Raw genomic sequence first — 12,362 nt, forward strand, 5'->3', positions numbered from 1 at the left:
ACCTTCTTCCTTGGGGGACTCTCTAGGAAGGGGGACTTGTTCCATTTAACTCTTCGAGAGACCCTTTCGCTGCAAACCTCCCTCAAAGGTATGAACTGGGGAGCAACTGGAGACCCTGCGAAAGGCAAGGGGGAGGCCTATGCCCACGTGGTCTCCCTTGCTTGTGTGTCGGTTGCCAACTCCAGGCAGAGCCTGGAGATCTCCCGGAATTATAACTGATCTCCAGGCGCAGAGCTCAGTTCCCCTGGAGAAAGTAGTTCGGATGCAGGGTGGATGCTTTAGGGTCAGACTTCCCTAAGATCACTCCCAGCCCCCCTTCCAAATGTTCAAGGGGTTCCTAACCAAGAATGGGTGAGCCTCATTTCTTGCCTCTAAGGACTGATCCGGGGGCCTATAGGAACCACTTGCCCTGCCATAGAATTGCCTTGGAGATATGGAGAAGCATCTGGCTGGGCTCACAGCTTGAGACACTTAGACCAGGGGTGTCAAACATGCGGCCTGGGGGCCAAATCAGCCCCCCCCCCCAGCAACTAGCTGTCATCTGCAAAACCTCTATTTTCTCCATTGTCTGAGGCTCCTCCCTTGGGGAGAAATAGGGGAAAGGGAGAGTTTGCTTCTCTCAGTTGCACAGGGCAAAAAAATAGAACACTTTGTGAGGGTTTTTACTAAAACATGTAACACCAAAACAATTTTTTACTAAACAATATTCAATAGTACTCCAAAAATTCTTTTTTTTACAAAAAATTGTACAATGCTCTTTTTTTTGTTTGCAGAGCTACACAAAGTCCAAAAAATTTCAAAATAGATATGACTGCTTCCCAAAGCAGTGTGGCTGCAAATGGACTCTCGAATGCACAGCAGAGCTACTGAGCCAAGTCTCTCTTCCTTCTATTGGCTGAGGCTCCTTCCCCTTCTTGTCTCCTGGAGAAGGAAGGAAAGAGCCAGAGCTTTCTTTGCCCAGTTCCCTGGATCCCATGGGAGAAATGCAAAGAAAACACATTTCAGGCCAAGTGCTAATGTTTTAAACATGTTTTATTTAAAGTTAAAAAAAAAGGTCTGTGTCCTTTATAAAGTTTATATCTCTGCCACCTAATCTTAAATCTTAAACATATGGCCTGGCCCAACAAGGTCTCATTTATGTCAGATCTGACCCTCATAACAAATGAGTTTGACACCCCTGACTTAGACCATTTCTTGTGCATTGGCTGGGCTGCTCCATCCCAGGAGACCTTGGATTTGGCTTAGTTTGTGAAGGAGGCATTCTGCCCCCCCCCATGTGCAAGGGAGGGAGTTGGGCTGGAAAAAGGACATTGGAGAGCAACCAGGATGATGGGGGATTGGAGCCCTTTCCCTCTGAAGAAAAGGAAAGGCTGAAGAGTCTGGGACTTTTCAGTTTAGAAAGGAAAGGAAAATTCCCCTGTGCCAAGCACCAGTCGTTTCCGACTCAGGTGACGTTGCTTTCACAATGTTTTCATGGCAGACTTTTTACGGGGTGGTTTGCCATTGCCTTCCCCAGTCATCTACACTTTCCCCCCAGCAACCTGGGGACTCATTTTACCGACCTCGGAAGGATGGAAGGCTGAGTCAACCTTGAGCCAGCAACCTGAAAACCCAGGTTCCGCCGGGGATCGGTCGTGAGCAGAGCTTAGGACTGCAGTACTGCAGCTTTAGGACTCTGCGCCATGGGGCTGTTTCCGTTCAGTTTAGAAAAGAGACTTCTAAATGGGGAGGGGGGGACATTTATAAAATCAGGCATGAGGTGGAGAGTTGACAAAGAGAAATTTTTCTGCTTCTCCCCAAAGACTAGAACTCAAGGGTACCCACTGAAGCTGAAGGGCAGGTTCAGGACGGACAAAAGGAAATACTGCTTACACAGAGAGTGATTAAAATGTGGAATTCGTTGCCAATGGATGCAGTGATGGCCGCAGGAATAAATGGCTTTCAAAATTAGAGAGATTCATGGAGGATAAGTCTATTCGGGTCATTTTGCAGAAAAAGAGGTGCCGGAGCTCATTAGCACAACTTATTTGCATATGCCACACCCCTGACATCACCAGAAGGTGTACTAAATTATATCAGCTCAGCATCTACCTTAAAAGACTTCTTGAATTATAATTGTCATAACAAAACCTGACTCCCATCATACTTTCTAAATTACTTTCTCCTACATGGCTACAGTGACATGATGAAAATTTCCATCTGTCTGCTTTATATGTTTTGGTTCTTTTCTCATTTTGTGTGAGGAAAAACATTAGAAAGTTTGTCAAATCTTAGATTTCAGCAAAATTTTCCCAGGGGGCTTGAACAATGGAGCTCAGAAGCAACTATTGGAAAGGGGGGAGTAAGAAAGAAAGAGCACAATAAAATTTAGAAGTTCTGGAGTGCCTCTCCTGTGAGCTCCTGCACAATATGAGGCCTGTTTGTTTTATGGCTACTAGCCATTTTCCTCCAGAGAAACTGACCTCTGAAGCCATATTCCTTCATTCACTCAAAAACTGGGGAATGCTCCCCACTAATAGCAATGCAAGAAAATGCCCCCAAAGTCTAGTTTTTTATGGTAGAATCCTATCCTGGATGGCCCTGGTTAGCTGTTGAAAACCCTGAGCAGTTGGCTTTATAACCTGCCCTTCACTCGGAGTCTCAGAGTGGTTTATAGTATCTCCATCCCTTCCTCTCCTCACAGCAGACACCCGATGAGGTGGGTGGGGCTGAGAAGGCCCTGAGAGAAATGCTCTTGAAAGAACAGCTCTGAGAGAACTGTGACTGACCCAAGGTTGACCCACTGGCTGCATGGGGGAGGAGTGGGGAATCAAACTGGGTTCTCCCAGATTAGAGTCCATTGCTCTTAACCACTACGCCAAACTGACTCGCCATGAGTCTTCTTTGACTTGACATGAATTTCCACCAGACATTGTCTTTGAATTCGCAAGGCCGGATCAGGGCTTTTTTTTTGTAGCAGGAACTCCTTTGCATATTAGGCCACACATCCCTGATGTAGCCAATCCTTTAAGAGTTTTCAGTGGGCCCTGTAAGGGCCTTGGAGGATTGGCTACGTAAGAAGGTTGTGGCCTAATATGCAAAGGAGTTCCTGCTACAAAAAAAGTCCTGCCTGAAATGTCTTACGCCCTACTTTACAGGGCTGTTGTAAGATGTAGAGCCAGCGCTTTAAAAACGGATGTTCTGTTTAGCCAAGTGATGGAGGAAGTGTAAACATTTGGGCTAGCTCCCATGTGCATGGGTTAAATCAGTATTTGATGACTATCAGCCCACCAGGAGAGCAATTGGAATTGACACCAGGAGGCACAGAAGATATCTTACTAGTGATTAAACTGAGCCTGTTTGCTGCTCATCCACACACGCACACAGTTCATAAAGAATCCATATGCAAATCAGCTCTTAGCTGGAAAATACCAGACTTCTGGCTGAGAAAGAAATCTCGCATGACAGTACAGCACAACTTATCTGACACTGCATCAGTCTTATCAAGATCAATCAGGCAGAGGTTATCTATTACATTTCAATTCAGGGCTTTTTTTGTATCAGGAACTCCTTTGCAAATTAAGCCACATACCCCTGATGTAGCCAATCCTCCAAGAACTTACAGAGCTCTTACTACAAGGCCTACAGAAAGCTCCAGGACTAGCTACATCAGAGGGGTGTGTGGCCTAATATGCAAAGGAGTCCCTGCTACAAAAAAGGCCTGCATTTCATGTTACCTATTACATGCTCTAACTGGAGATGCCGGGGATTGAACCTGAGACGTTCAGCATGCCAAGCAGAGGCTCTGCCACAGAACCATGGCCCCTCCCAAATCTGTCTTGGGAGCAAACTCAGCTACCATCCTACACAATCTTTGAGACAACATAGACACTTTTTGAGCAAGAATTTAACTAGTTAAATGAACAGTTCCACATTGTAATTCCTTCATCAGTACAGGCCAGTTTTGAAGCAGAGATGACAAAAATGCTAATTGTTGAGTGAATTATGAGCACACTTTGAGACCACTTTGGTGCTACTCCTGTTACTGCTGCACAGAAGAGAATGTGAAATACTTTTTAAATTTATTGACATGACCTCCTAACACAGGGTATTGATGGAACTCTGTCTGGGGCAGTGATGCTCTGTATCCTTGGTGCTTTGGGGGGCATAGTGGGAGGGCTTCTAGGGTCCTGGCCCCACTGGTGGACCTCCTGATGGCACCTGGTTTTTTTGGCCAGTATGTGACACAGTGTTGGAGTGGATGGGCCATTGGCCTGATCCAACATGGCTTCTCTTATGTTCTTAAGTCCTCCCAGGTTTTTGCAGCACGTGGAGTGGCTTTTCCTTCTAAGATAACTCATCATCACCACCTGATCACTGTAGGGATCACCCACTGGGAGGGTTCTAGCACTGGAACACTTTCCTATGAAGAAAGGTTAAAACGCTTGGGGCTCTTTAGCTTGGAGAAACATCGACTGAGGGGGTGAAATGATAAGAGGTTTACAAGATTATGCATGGGATGGAGAAAGTAGAGAAAGAAGTACTTTTCTCCTTTTCTCACAATACGAGAACTCGTGGATATTCAATGAAATTGCTGAGCAGTTGGGTTAGAAAGGATAAGAAGTCCTTCACCCAAAGGGTGATGAACACATGGAATTCACTGCCACTGGAGGTGGTGGCGGCTACAAGCATAGCCAGCTTCAAGAGGGGATTGGATAAGCATATGGAGCAGAGGTCCATCGGTGGCTATTAGCCACAGCTTATCGTTGGGACTCTCTGTCTGGGGCAGTGATGCTCTATATTCTTGGTGCTTGGGAGGTTACAGTGGGAGGGCTTCTAGTGTCCTGGTCCCACTGGTGGACCTCCTGATGGCACTTGGTTTTTTTGGCCACTGTGTGACACGGAGTGTTGGATTGGATGGGCCATTGACCTGATCCAACATGGCTTCTCTTATGTTCTTATGCCTCTGTGTTTCCTGCTGCCCAGTGCGTGGCCACCATAGGGACAGATTACTGCACTGTGCACCTCTGGAGGAACAGGCACTTACCAACTTCCTGCCTTGCTCCCAGCATGTTCAAGATGACAGAGGTTTATGTAATACAGAGAGCCATTGCTGGCATCAAAAGGTTTAAAGTATTTATTAAAATACTTACGAGGATACCTTTTAGCACAGCACCAGACTGAGAAAAGGATACAAAAGAAATGGATAAAATTCACACCCTCTTTCCATCTCACTATACATACCCTATCATGTGTTAAAATATAGGACAGACCCCTTTAGCTTAGGTAGTTATAAATCTCTACACAGTGACCATGACCTTGAAGCTTCCTCCAGCTCTGTAGGCCAGTTCATGGTCAAAATGGCTGCCCCATGAGTTAAGAATCCTGTGTCCTCTCATGGCCTAAGCACCCCAGGGAAAGAGACCACCTCCTTGGTGCAAGAAATTTTTATCATGTGTGACAGACTGTTGGACTGGATGGGCCACTCGCCTGATCCAACCAGTGTTCCCTCTGAGTTAGTGCGAGCTAGCTCATATTTTTTTGCTTCAAGCTCACGCATTTCTGTCTCAGCTCAGGAAGGATGACCTCAGAGCACACTAATTTATGCAGTAGCTCACAACTTTAATGCCGGTAGCTCACAAAGCAGAATTTTTGCTCAGAAGACTCAACAGTTTAGAGGGAGTATTGGATCCAACATGGCTTCTTTTATGTTCTTATGTGTCTCCACCCACTGACCAGGTCAGGTGGGGTCAAGGAAGCTTTTCCTGGAGATCTCCAGGAATACTATTCTATTCCTCCAGATCTCTGCTCCTTGCTTGGGGAAAGTGAGCAGTTTCTTTCCACCCATTATTTCTCCTGGTAGACAGCATCTGTATGAAGGTGAACTGAGGCACATCTGGGAAGGAAGAATTGCAGATTTATACCCCGCCCTTCTCCCTGAATCAGAGACTCAGAGCAGCTTACAATCTCCTATATCTTCTCCCCCCACAACAGAACCCTGTGAGGTGGGTGGGGCTGAGAGGGCTCTCACAGCAGCTGCCCTTTCAAGGACAAGTCCTGAGATAGCTATGGCTAACCCAAGGCCATTCCAGCAGGTGCAAATGGAGGAGTGGGGAATCAAACCCTGTTCTCCCAGATAAGAGTCTGCACACTTAAGACTTCCCCCTTCCCAGCCTATTCTCTACTGGGGGGGAGGGGCAATGTTTGAAAAGTGAAGGTTTTGTTCATTCCCAAACCTTGAAGAAAAAATGAATTTCTTCACACTCTCTACCCTTCCTGGTGGTCTCAGTAGAGTTGTCAGGTTCCTTGGCCACTGAGTTCCCTGTCCTCCCCAGGGTCCACCCCCAAATCTCCAGGTTTTTCCCAACCTGGCAACGCAATGAATAGCAACCCCAGAAATCTGGGAGAAAGAGAGGGAATATAACACTGGGAGGGGAAGGAAGAGAAGTAGGAAAAAATAAGCAATTGTTAAGAGCAGGGGAACAGGGCAGAATAATACCCAGAAATCAGAATCATGCTCTTCTCGTGGCCCTGGCTTTTTAAATGGACCATTTAGGCAGTAACTAGGATTTTATGCTACTGCTTTGATTTCTGAGCCAGCTTGTCCGTGGAGAGACAGGATATAAGTAAATTAGGGTGTGTAATAAAGTTAACCACTGTATGAACATTTCTTGTCAATATGAGGTACAAACAAGCCAGAATTTTGTTACTTGGTTTAACTCAGTTGAGATCATAGAATCATAAAATTGGAAGGGACCTCCAGGGTCATCTATAGTCCAACCCCCTGCACAATGCAGGAAACTCACAAATACCTCCCCCTAAATTCACAGGATCCTCATTGCTGTCAGATGGCCATCTAGCCTCTGTTTAAAAACCTCCAAGGAAGGAGAACCCACCACCTCCCAAGAAAGCCTCTTCCACTGAGGAACTGCTCTAACGGTCAGGAAGTTCTTCCTGTTGAGCTGGAAACTCTTTTGATTTAACTTCAACTCGTTGGTTCTGGTCCCACCTTCTGGGGCCACAGAAAACAATTCCGCACCATATTCTAGATGACAGCCCTTCAAGTACTTGAAGATGGTGATCATATCACCTCTCAGCTGCCTCCCAGAAATAAATAATGGTAATTACAACATGGATTTGTATTTTCACCAAGAGACTTCCTTTATCCCATTTGAAACCCGGAATTTTGTTAATAGTTTTCTGTAGGGTTGCCAAGCTACCAGCGTGGGATGGGGATTTTCTCCCTTTCTTTTGTCTTCTGTTGCCTAACAGCAGCCACTGAGAATATCCATTGCTGGAAGGGACAGGTGCTCCTTTTATCCTTTGTGATTTTTTTAAGATGCCCAGTCATTTTCCTTTAGATTCCGCATTTTTCGGCAAACTGAGGGCCCTTTTCAGGTTTGTAGAAAGGTCTGTCTTGCCAGTTCATAGCTCCAGTCTCCAGATTTAAGCATCCAAAGATATCCTAACGTCACTATTAGAATATAAAAGAACAATGAAGAGCCAGGAGAAGCGAATAAAAAGCTGAATAACTCACCTAAGTGCACTGACAAGCATTGGTGCAGAAAAGGGCATTTAGAATGATTAAAGGGTTGGAACACTTTCCCTATGAAGAAAGATTAAAGCACTTAGGACTCTTTTGCCTGGAGAAAGGTCGATTGAGGGGGTGGCATGATAGAGGTTTACAAGAGTATGAGTAGGATAGAGAAGGCAGAGAAAGAAGTACATTTATTCCTTTCTCACAATACAAGAACTTGTGGGTGCTCTTGTCTGGGAGAACTGGGTTTGATTCCCCACTCCTCCACTTGCAGCTGCTGGAATGGCCTTGGGTCAGCCATAACCCTCGTAAGAGTTCTACTTGAAAGGGCAACTGCTGTAAGAGCTCTCTCAGCCCCACCTACCTCATAGGATGTCTGTTTGGGGGGGAAGGTAAAGGAGATTGTGACTGGTCTGAGATTCATAGCATAGGGCACGATATAAATCCAATATCTAAAAGCATTTGCTGAGAAGTTCATGGCATGTGAGTCTTTCCACAACTGGAGCATTCACTTATTCCGTGTGGATTCCCTGATGAGAATAAAGGATTGAATTCAGTGTAATGAACATTGCACAAACCAAGCATTTGTATGGTTTCTCCCATGTGGATTTGTCAATGAGTATTAAAGGGGTGACTGAGCAAAGGTCTTTCTACACTCCAAGCATTTATTCCATTTCTACTGTGTGGATTCTTTGGTCTTCCACAAGTTGTTCCTTCTGAGCAAGGGTTTTCCCACACTCCAAACATTTCTACAGTTTCTCTCCAGTGTGTGATAGCAATGACTAGCGAGGGTGCAATTCTAAACATAGCTTTTTCCGCAGTCCAACTCCCCAAAGGTCTTCCTTCCAAGCTCTTTTCATACTCCAAGTATTGGTATGGTTTCTCCTCTGTGTGGATTCATTAAAGGTCAGTAAGGTCTTGCTCCCATGGAAAACTCTTTTCCCACCCCTAGCATTTACACGGTTTCTCTCCTGTATGGACTCGTCTATGTGCAGTAAGTGTGTCACTCCGAACAAAGCTCTTCCCACACTCCAAGCACTTAAATGGTTTCTCTCCTGTGTGCATATGCCAATGGGCAGTAAGATGGGCACTCCGAACAAAGCTCTTTCCACAGTCCAAGCATTTATACGGTTTCTCTGCTGTGTGGATTTGTCGATGGGCACTAAGGTTGTCACTCCGAGCAAAGCACTTTCCACACTCCAAGCATTTATATGGTTTCTCCCCTGTGTGAATTCGTCGATGGGCAGTAAAGTTGTCACTCCGAGCAAAACTCTTTCCACAATCAGAACATTTATATGGTTTCTCACCTGTGTGGATGCGTCGATGGACTTTAACACTAGTACTGTGAACAAAGTTCTTTCCACAGTCCAAACATTTATACAATTTCTCTTTTGTTTGGGTTTGTTGCTGGGTAGTAAGGTCTTTACTCTGAGCAAAATGCTTTCCACTCTCCAAGCATTTATATGGTTTCTCCCTTGTGTGAATTCGTCTGTGGGCTGTAAGGTTGTCACTCCGAACAAAGCTTTTTCCACACTCCAAGCATTTATATGGTTTCTCCCCTGTGTGGATTCGTTCATGACCAGTAAATGCTCCTTTTGAAGCAAAACTTTTTCCACACTCCAAACATTTATATGGTTTCTCTCCTGTGTGCATTCGTTGATGGGCAGTAAGGTTGTAAATCCGAGCAAAGCTCTTTCCGCACTCCAAGCATTTATACGGTTTCTCGCCCAAGTGGATTTGTTGATGAGCAGTAAGGTAGTTACTCAGAGCAAAACACTTCCCACACTCCAAGCATTTATATCGCTTCTCACCTGAGTGGATTCGTTGATGGGCAATAAGATAGTTATTCAGAGCAAAGCTCTTCCCACACTCCAAGCATTTATATGGTTTCTCCCCTGTGTGTGTATGCCAATGGGCGGTAAGATGGGTGCTCCAAACAAAGCTCTTTCCACACTCCAAGCACTTATATGGTTTCTCCCCTGAGCGGATACATCGGTGGGCAGTAAAGCTGACACTCCGAGCAAAGCTCTTTCCACAGTCCAAGCATTTATATGGTTTCTCCCCTGAGCGGATTTTCCATGGTATATCAAAGACCTGAGATTCAGCATTCTGAGAAGAAAAGGATTCATTTCCCCTCTTCCATTCTGCTCCAGTGTTTCTTCTCTGCTCTTTTTCTTCCAAAAGAAACTGTTGTGGTTCTCTCTCCGACTTATTCTGGGGACCTTCAACCTCTGCAATAAAGTGAGAAGACTATCAAGGAAAGAACTGCATTAACTGCTCTCAATAATGACAGTACCACCAACAAAATATTACAAATAATAAGAGAAACAGACACTGTGATGTACTGGCTAACAATGTTTAGTAAAACCTTATTAGAAAAGCAATAGAACCTTTTTATATATTACAACAGGTCCATTCTCACATTACAATATTACAAGAAAGGTCCAATGAGCACCCAGATATAGGCTCATTTCGTCAATGAACTTCTTCAGGAGTAGTCCTTCCTATTTCTTTCTGGGTAGTCAGCCTCTTGTAACAATTCAATGTAAATGCTCTTCTGCTACATCTTTTTCTTCTTCTTCAAGCTCTCTCATCTACTCAATACACTTAAGTATATATATTTTTATTAGGAGCTTAAGCCAGTCCTGAACTTCTTTAACCAGATGCAAAAAGCCTTCTGGAGTTTGCTGGCAAATTGCTCTCTACAATATTTTTATTAGAAGCAAGCATTCCTTTGGATGGCAAAAATGCTCTCATCCTCTCTACTATTTTTATTTATTTATTTATATTTGGAGCAAGCCATTTCTAGTTGATGGCAAAATGATCAATGCCACTTAAGTGCATAATTTTGAGCAAACCAGTCCTGTACCTCTTATCTAACTGGATGCAAAAAGCCTTCTAGCGTATGTTGGCAAATGCTCTATGCCTTATAGAATTCAGAGGCAAGGGGACTCAGCGCAACCTCCATGTTAAGAGACGATCTCTCTGAAAGCTAGTTGTGAACAAGGCAATTCCAGGAGGAGGATTTGGCTCTGATTTTGAGCTTTAAGAACATAAGAGAAGTCATGTTGGATCGGGTCAACGGCCCATCCAGTCCAACACTCTGTGTCACACAGTGGCCAAATATGTGGAAGCATATACACACACACACACACTGTGGCTAATAGCCACTAATGGACCTCTGCTCCATATTTTTATCCAATCCTCTCTTAAAGCTGGCTATGCTTGTAGCCGCCACCACCTCCTGCGGCAGTGAATTCCACATGTGATAGGACTTCCTTCTATCCGTTTTAACCTGACTGCTCAGCAATTTCATTGAATGCCCACGAGTTCTTGTATTGTGAGAAAGGGAGAAAAGTACTTCTTTCTCTACCTTCTCCATCCCATGCATAATCTTGTAAACCTCTATCATGTCACCCCGCAGTCGACATTTCTCCAAGCTAAAGAGCCCCATGCGTGTTAACCTTTCTTCATATGGAAAGTGTTCCAAACCTTCAATCATTCTAGTTGCCCTTTTCTGCACTTTTTCCAATGCTGTAATATCCTTTTTGAGGTGCGGTGACCAGAATTGTACACAGTATTTCAAATGAGACCACACCATCGATTTATACAGGGACATTAGCTTTCCAAGTACTCTGGTTGGCCACGGAAGGCTGGAAAACCTCTTCCTGGATTCAAACACTTTACGGACCAGCCTTTGCTGGACAGATAGAGTAGAACAGGGTTTCACACCAAACTACGGTGACCCAAGCTGAGCTCCCCACTTGTACAGTGCGCTGGAGTGCTCTTGGGCCAATCACTCTTTCCCAGTATTTCCCGCATCACAGGGTTGTTGATGAACAGAATAACCTCATAAATGCTGCTTCCACTCTTTAAAAGAGCAACAGGATAACCGAGGAGAATTAACAGAAAACAATAAAGACTGGGTACCCCCCAACACATCATCTGCAGACCAGTCCTCTCTTCTCTAAAGCATCACGGCTTATCAAAAGAAATGTTATTTGCCCAGATGGACCAACTGGGGCACCTTCCTTAGCGTGGGTTATCAGCTTTAATACCCAGTTTGGTGCATTTTTAATGCCCAGTTTGGTGCAGTGGTTAAGAGCAGCAGTCTCTGATATAGAGAACCGAGTTTGATTCCCCACTCCTCCACATGCAGCCTGCTGGGTGACTTTGAATGAGTCACAGCTCTCTTAGAATTCTCTCAGCCCCACCTATAAGGTGTCAACTGTGAGGAAAAGCAGGGAAGGTGATCATAAGTGAAAGGCGTGGTATAAAACCAACTCTTCTTCTTCAAATGGAGTCACAGTATCTGAGGGTCTGCCTCTGCCATACCATTGTCCCCTCAGTTAAAGCCTGTCTCACAAACCCGGCTCTCCATGCCCCTATATTTAACAGTAGGTGGTCACCAGAGGTTGGGCATTTGCAGGGCTTTTTTTGTAGCAGGATCTCCTTTGCATATTAGGACACACACCACTGATGTAGCCAATCCCCCTGGAGCTTACAGGGCTCTTAGTAGAAGGCCTACTGTAAGCTCCAGGAGGATTAGCTACATCAGGGGTGTGTAGCCTAATATGCAAAGGAGTTCCTGCTACAAAAAAAGCCCTGGGCATTTGCAGTGGTGGCCCCTCCAAAGCATGCCTGGAGCATCCCTTAATGTCTTACAGAGAGCAATTAAAATGTGGAATTAACTGCCAGAGAATATAGTGATGGCAACAAGTAAAAAAAACTTTCAAAGGGGATTAGACAGATTCATGGAGGATCAGTCTATCAGTGGCTACTAGCCATGGTGACTGAAGGGAATCTTCACATTCAAAGGCACTAAACCTCTGGATCTCAGAGCCTG

At 44.8% G+C, this 12,362-nt stretch overlaps 3 protein-coding genes and 1 long non-coding RNA gene across 5 annotated transcripts in view; 1 reads left to right on the forward strand and 3 right to left on the reverse strand.

Annotated features, from left to right (window-relative positions):
• The window catches only part of LOC132571225 (zinc finger protein 709-like), a 1,224,940-nt gene that overhangs the window by 240,060 nt on the left and 972,518 nt on the right, over positions 1-12,362 (reverse strand). The window lies entirely within an intron of this gene.
• LOC132571257 (zinc finger protein 883-like) overlaps positions 1-12,362 on the forward strand; it is a 259,231-nt gene that overhangs the window by 189,866 nt on the left and 57,003 nt on the right. The gene's annotated exons all lie outside the window — the stretch shown is intronic.
• The window catches only part of LOC132571306 (zinc finger protein 737-like), a 61,169-nt gene that overhangs the window by 45,528 nt on the left and 3,279 nt on the right, over positions 1-12,362 (reverse strand). The window contains exon 4 of one of the 2 annotated variants that reach the window (XM_060238101.1): positions 8,463-9,747. In XM_060238101.1, coding sequence (XP_060094084.1) covers positions 8,465-9,747 — 1,283 coding nt within the window. In that variant the 3' untranslated portion in view covers positions 8,463-8,464. Of the gene's footprint in view, positions 1-8,161; positions 9,748-12,362 lie in introns of those variants that run through there. The other variant, XM_060238100.1, reaches the window with a different exon arrangement.
• Positions 1-12,362, reverse strand: part of LOC132571355 (uncharacterized) — a 51,878-nt gene that overhangs the window by 22,975 nt on the left and 16,541 nt on the right. The window lies entirely within an intron of this gene.

Source organism: Heteronotia binoei, chromosome 5, assembly GCF_032191835.1.
Source record: "Heteronotia binoei isolate CCM8104 ecotype False Entrance Well chromosome 5, APGP_CSIRO_Hbin_v1, whole genome shotgun sequence".
Classification (NCBI taxonomy): domain Eukaryota; kingdom Metazoa; phylum Chordata; class Lepidosauria; order Squamata; family Gekkonidae; genus Heteronotia; species Heteronotia binoei.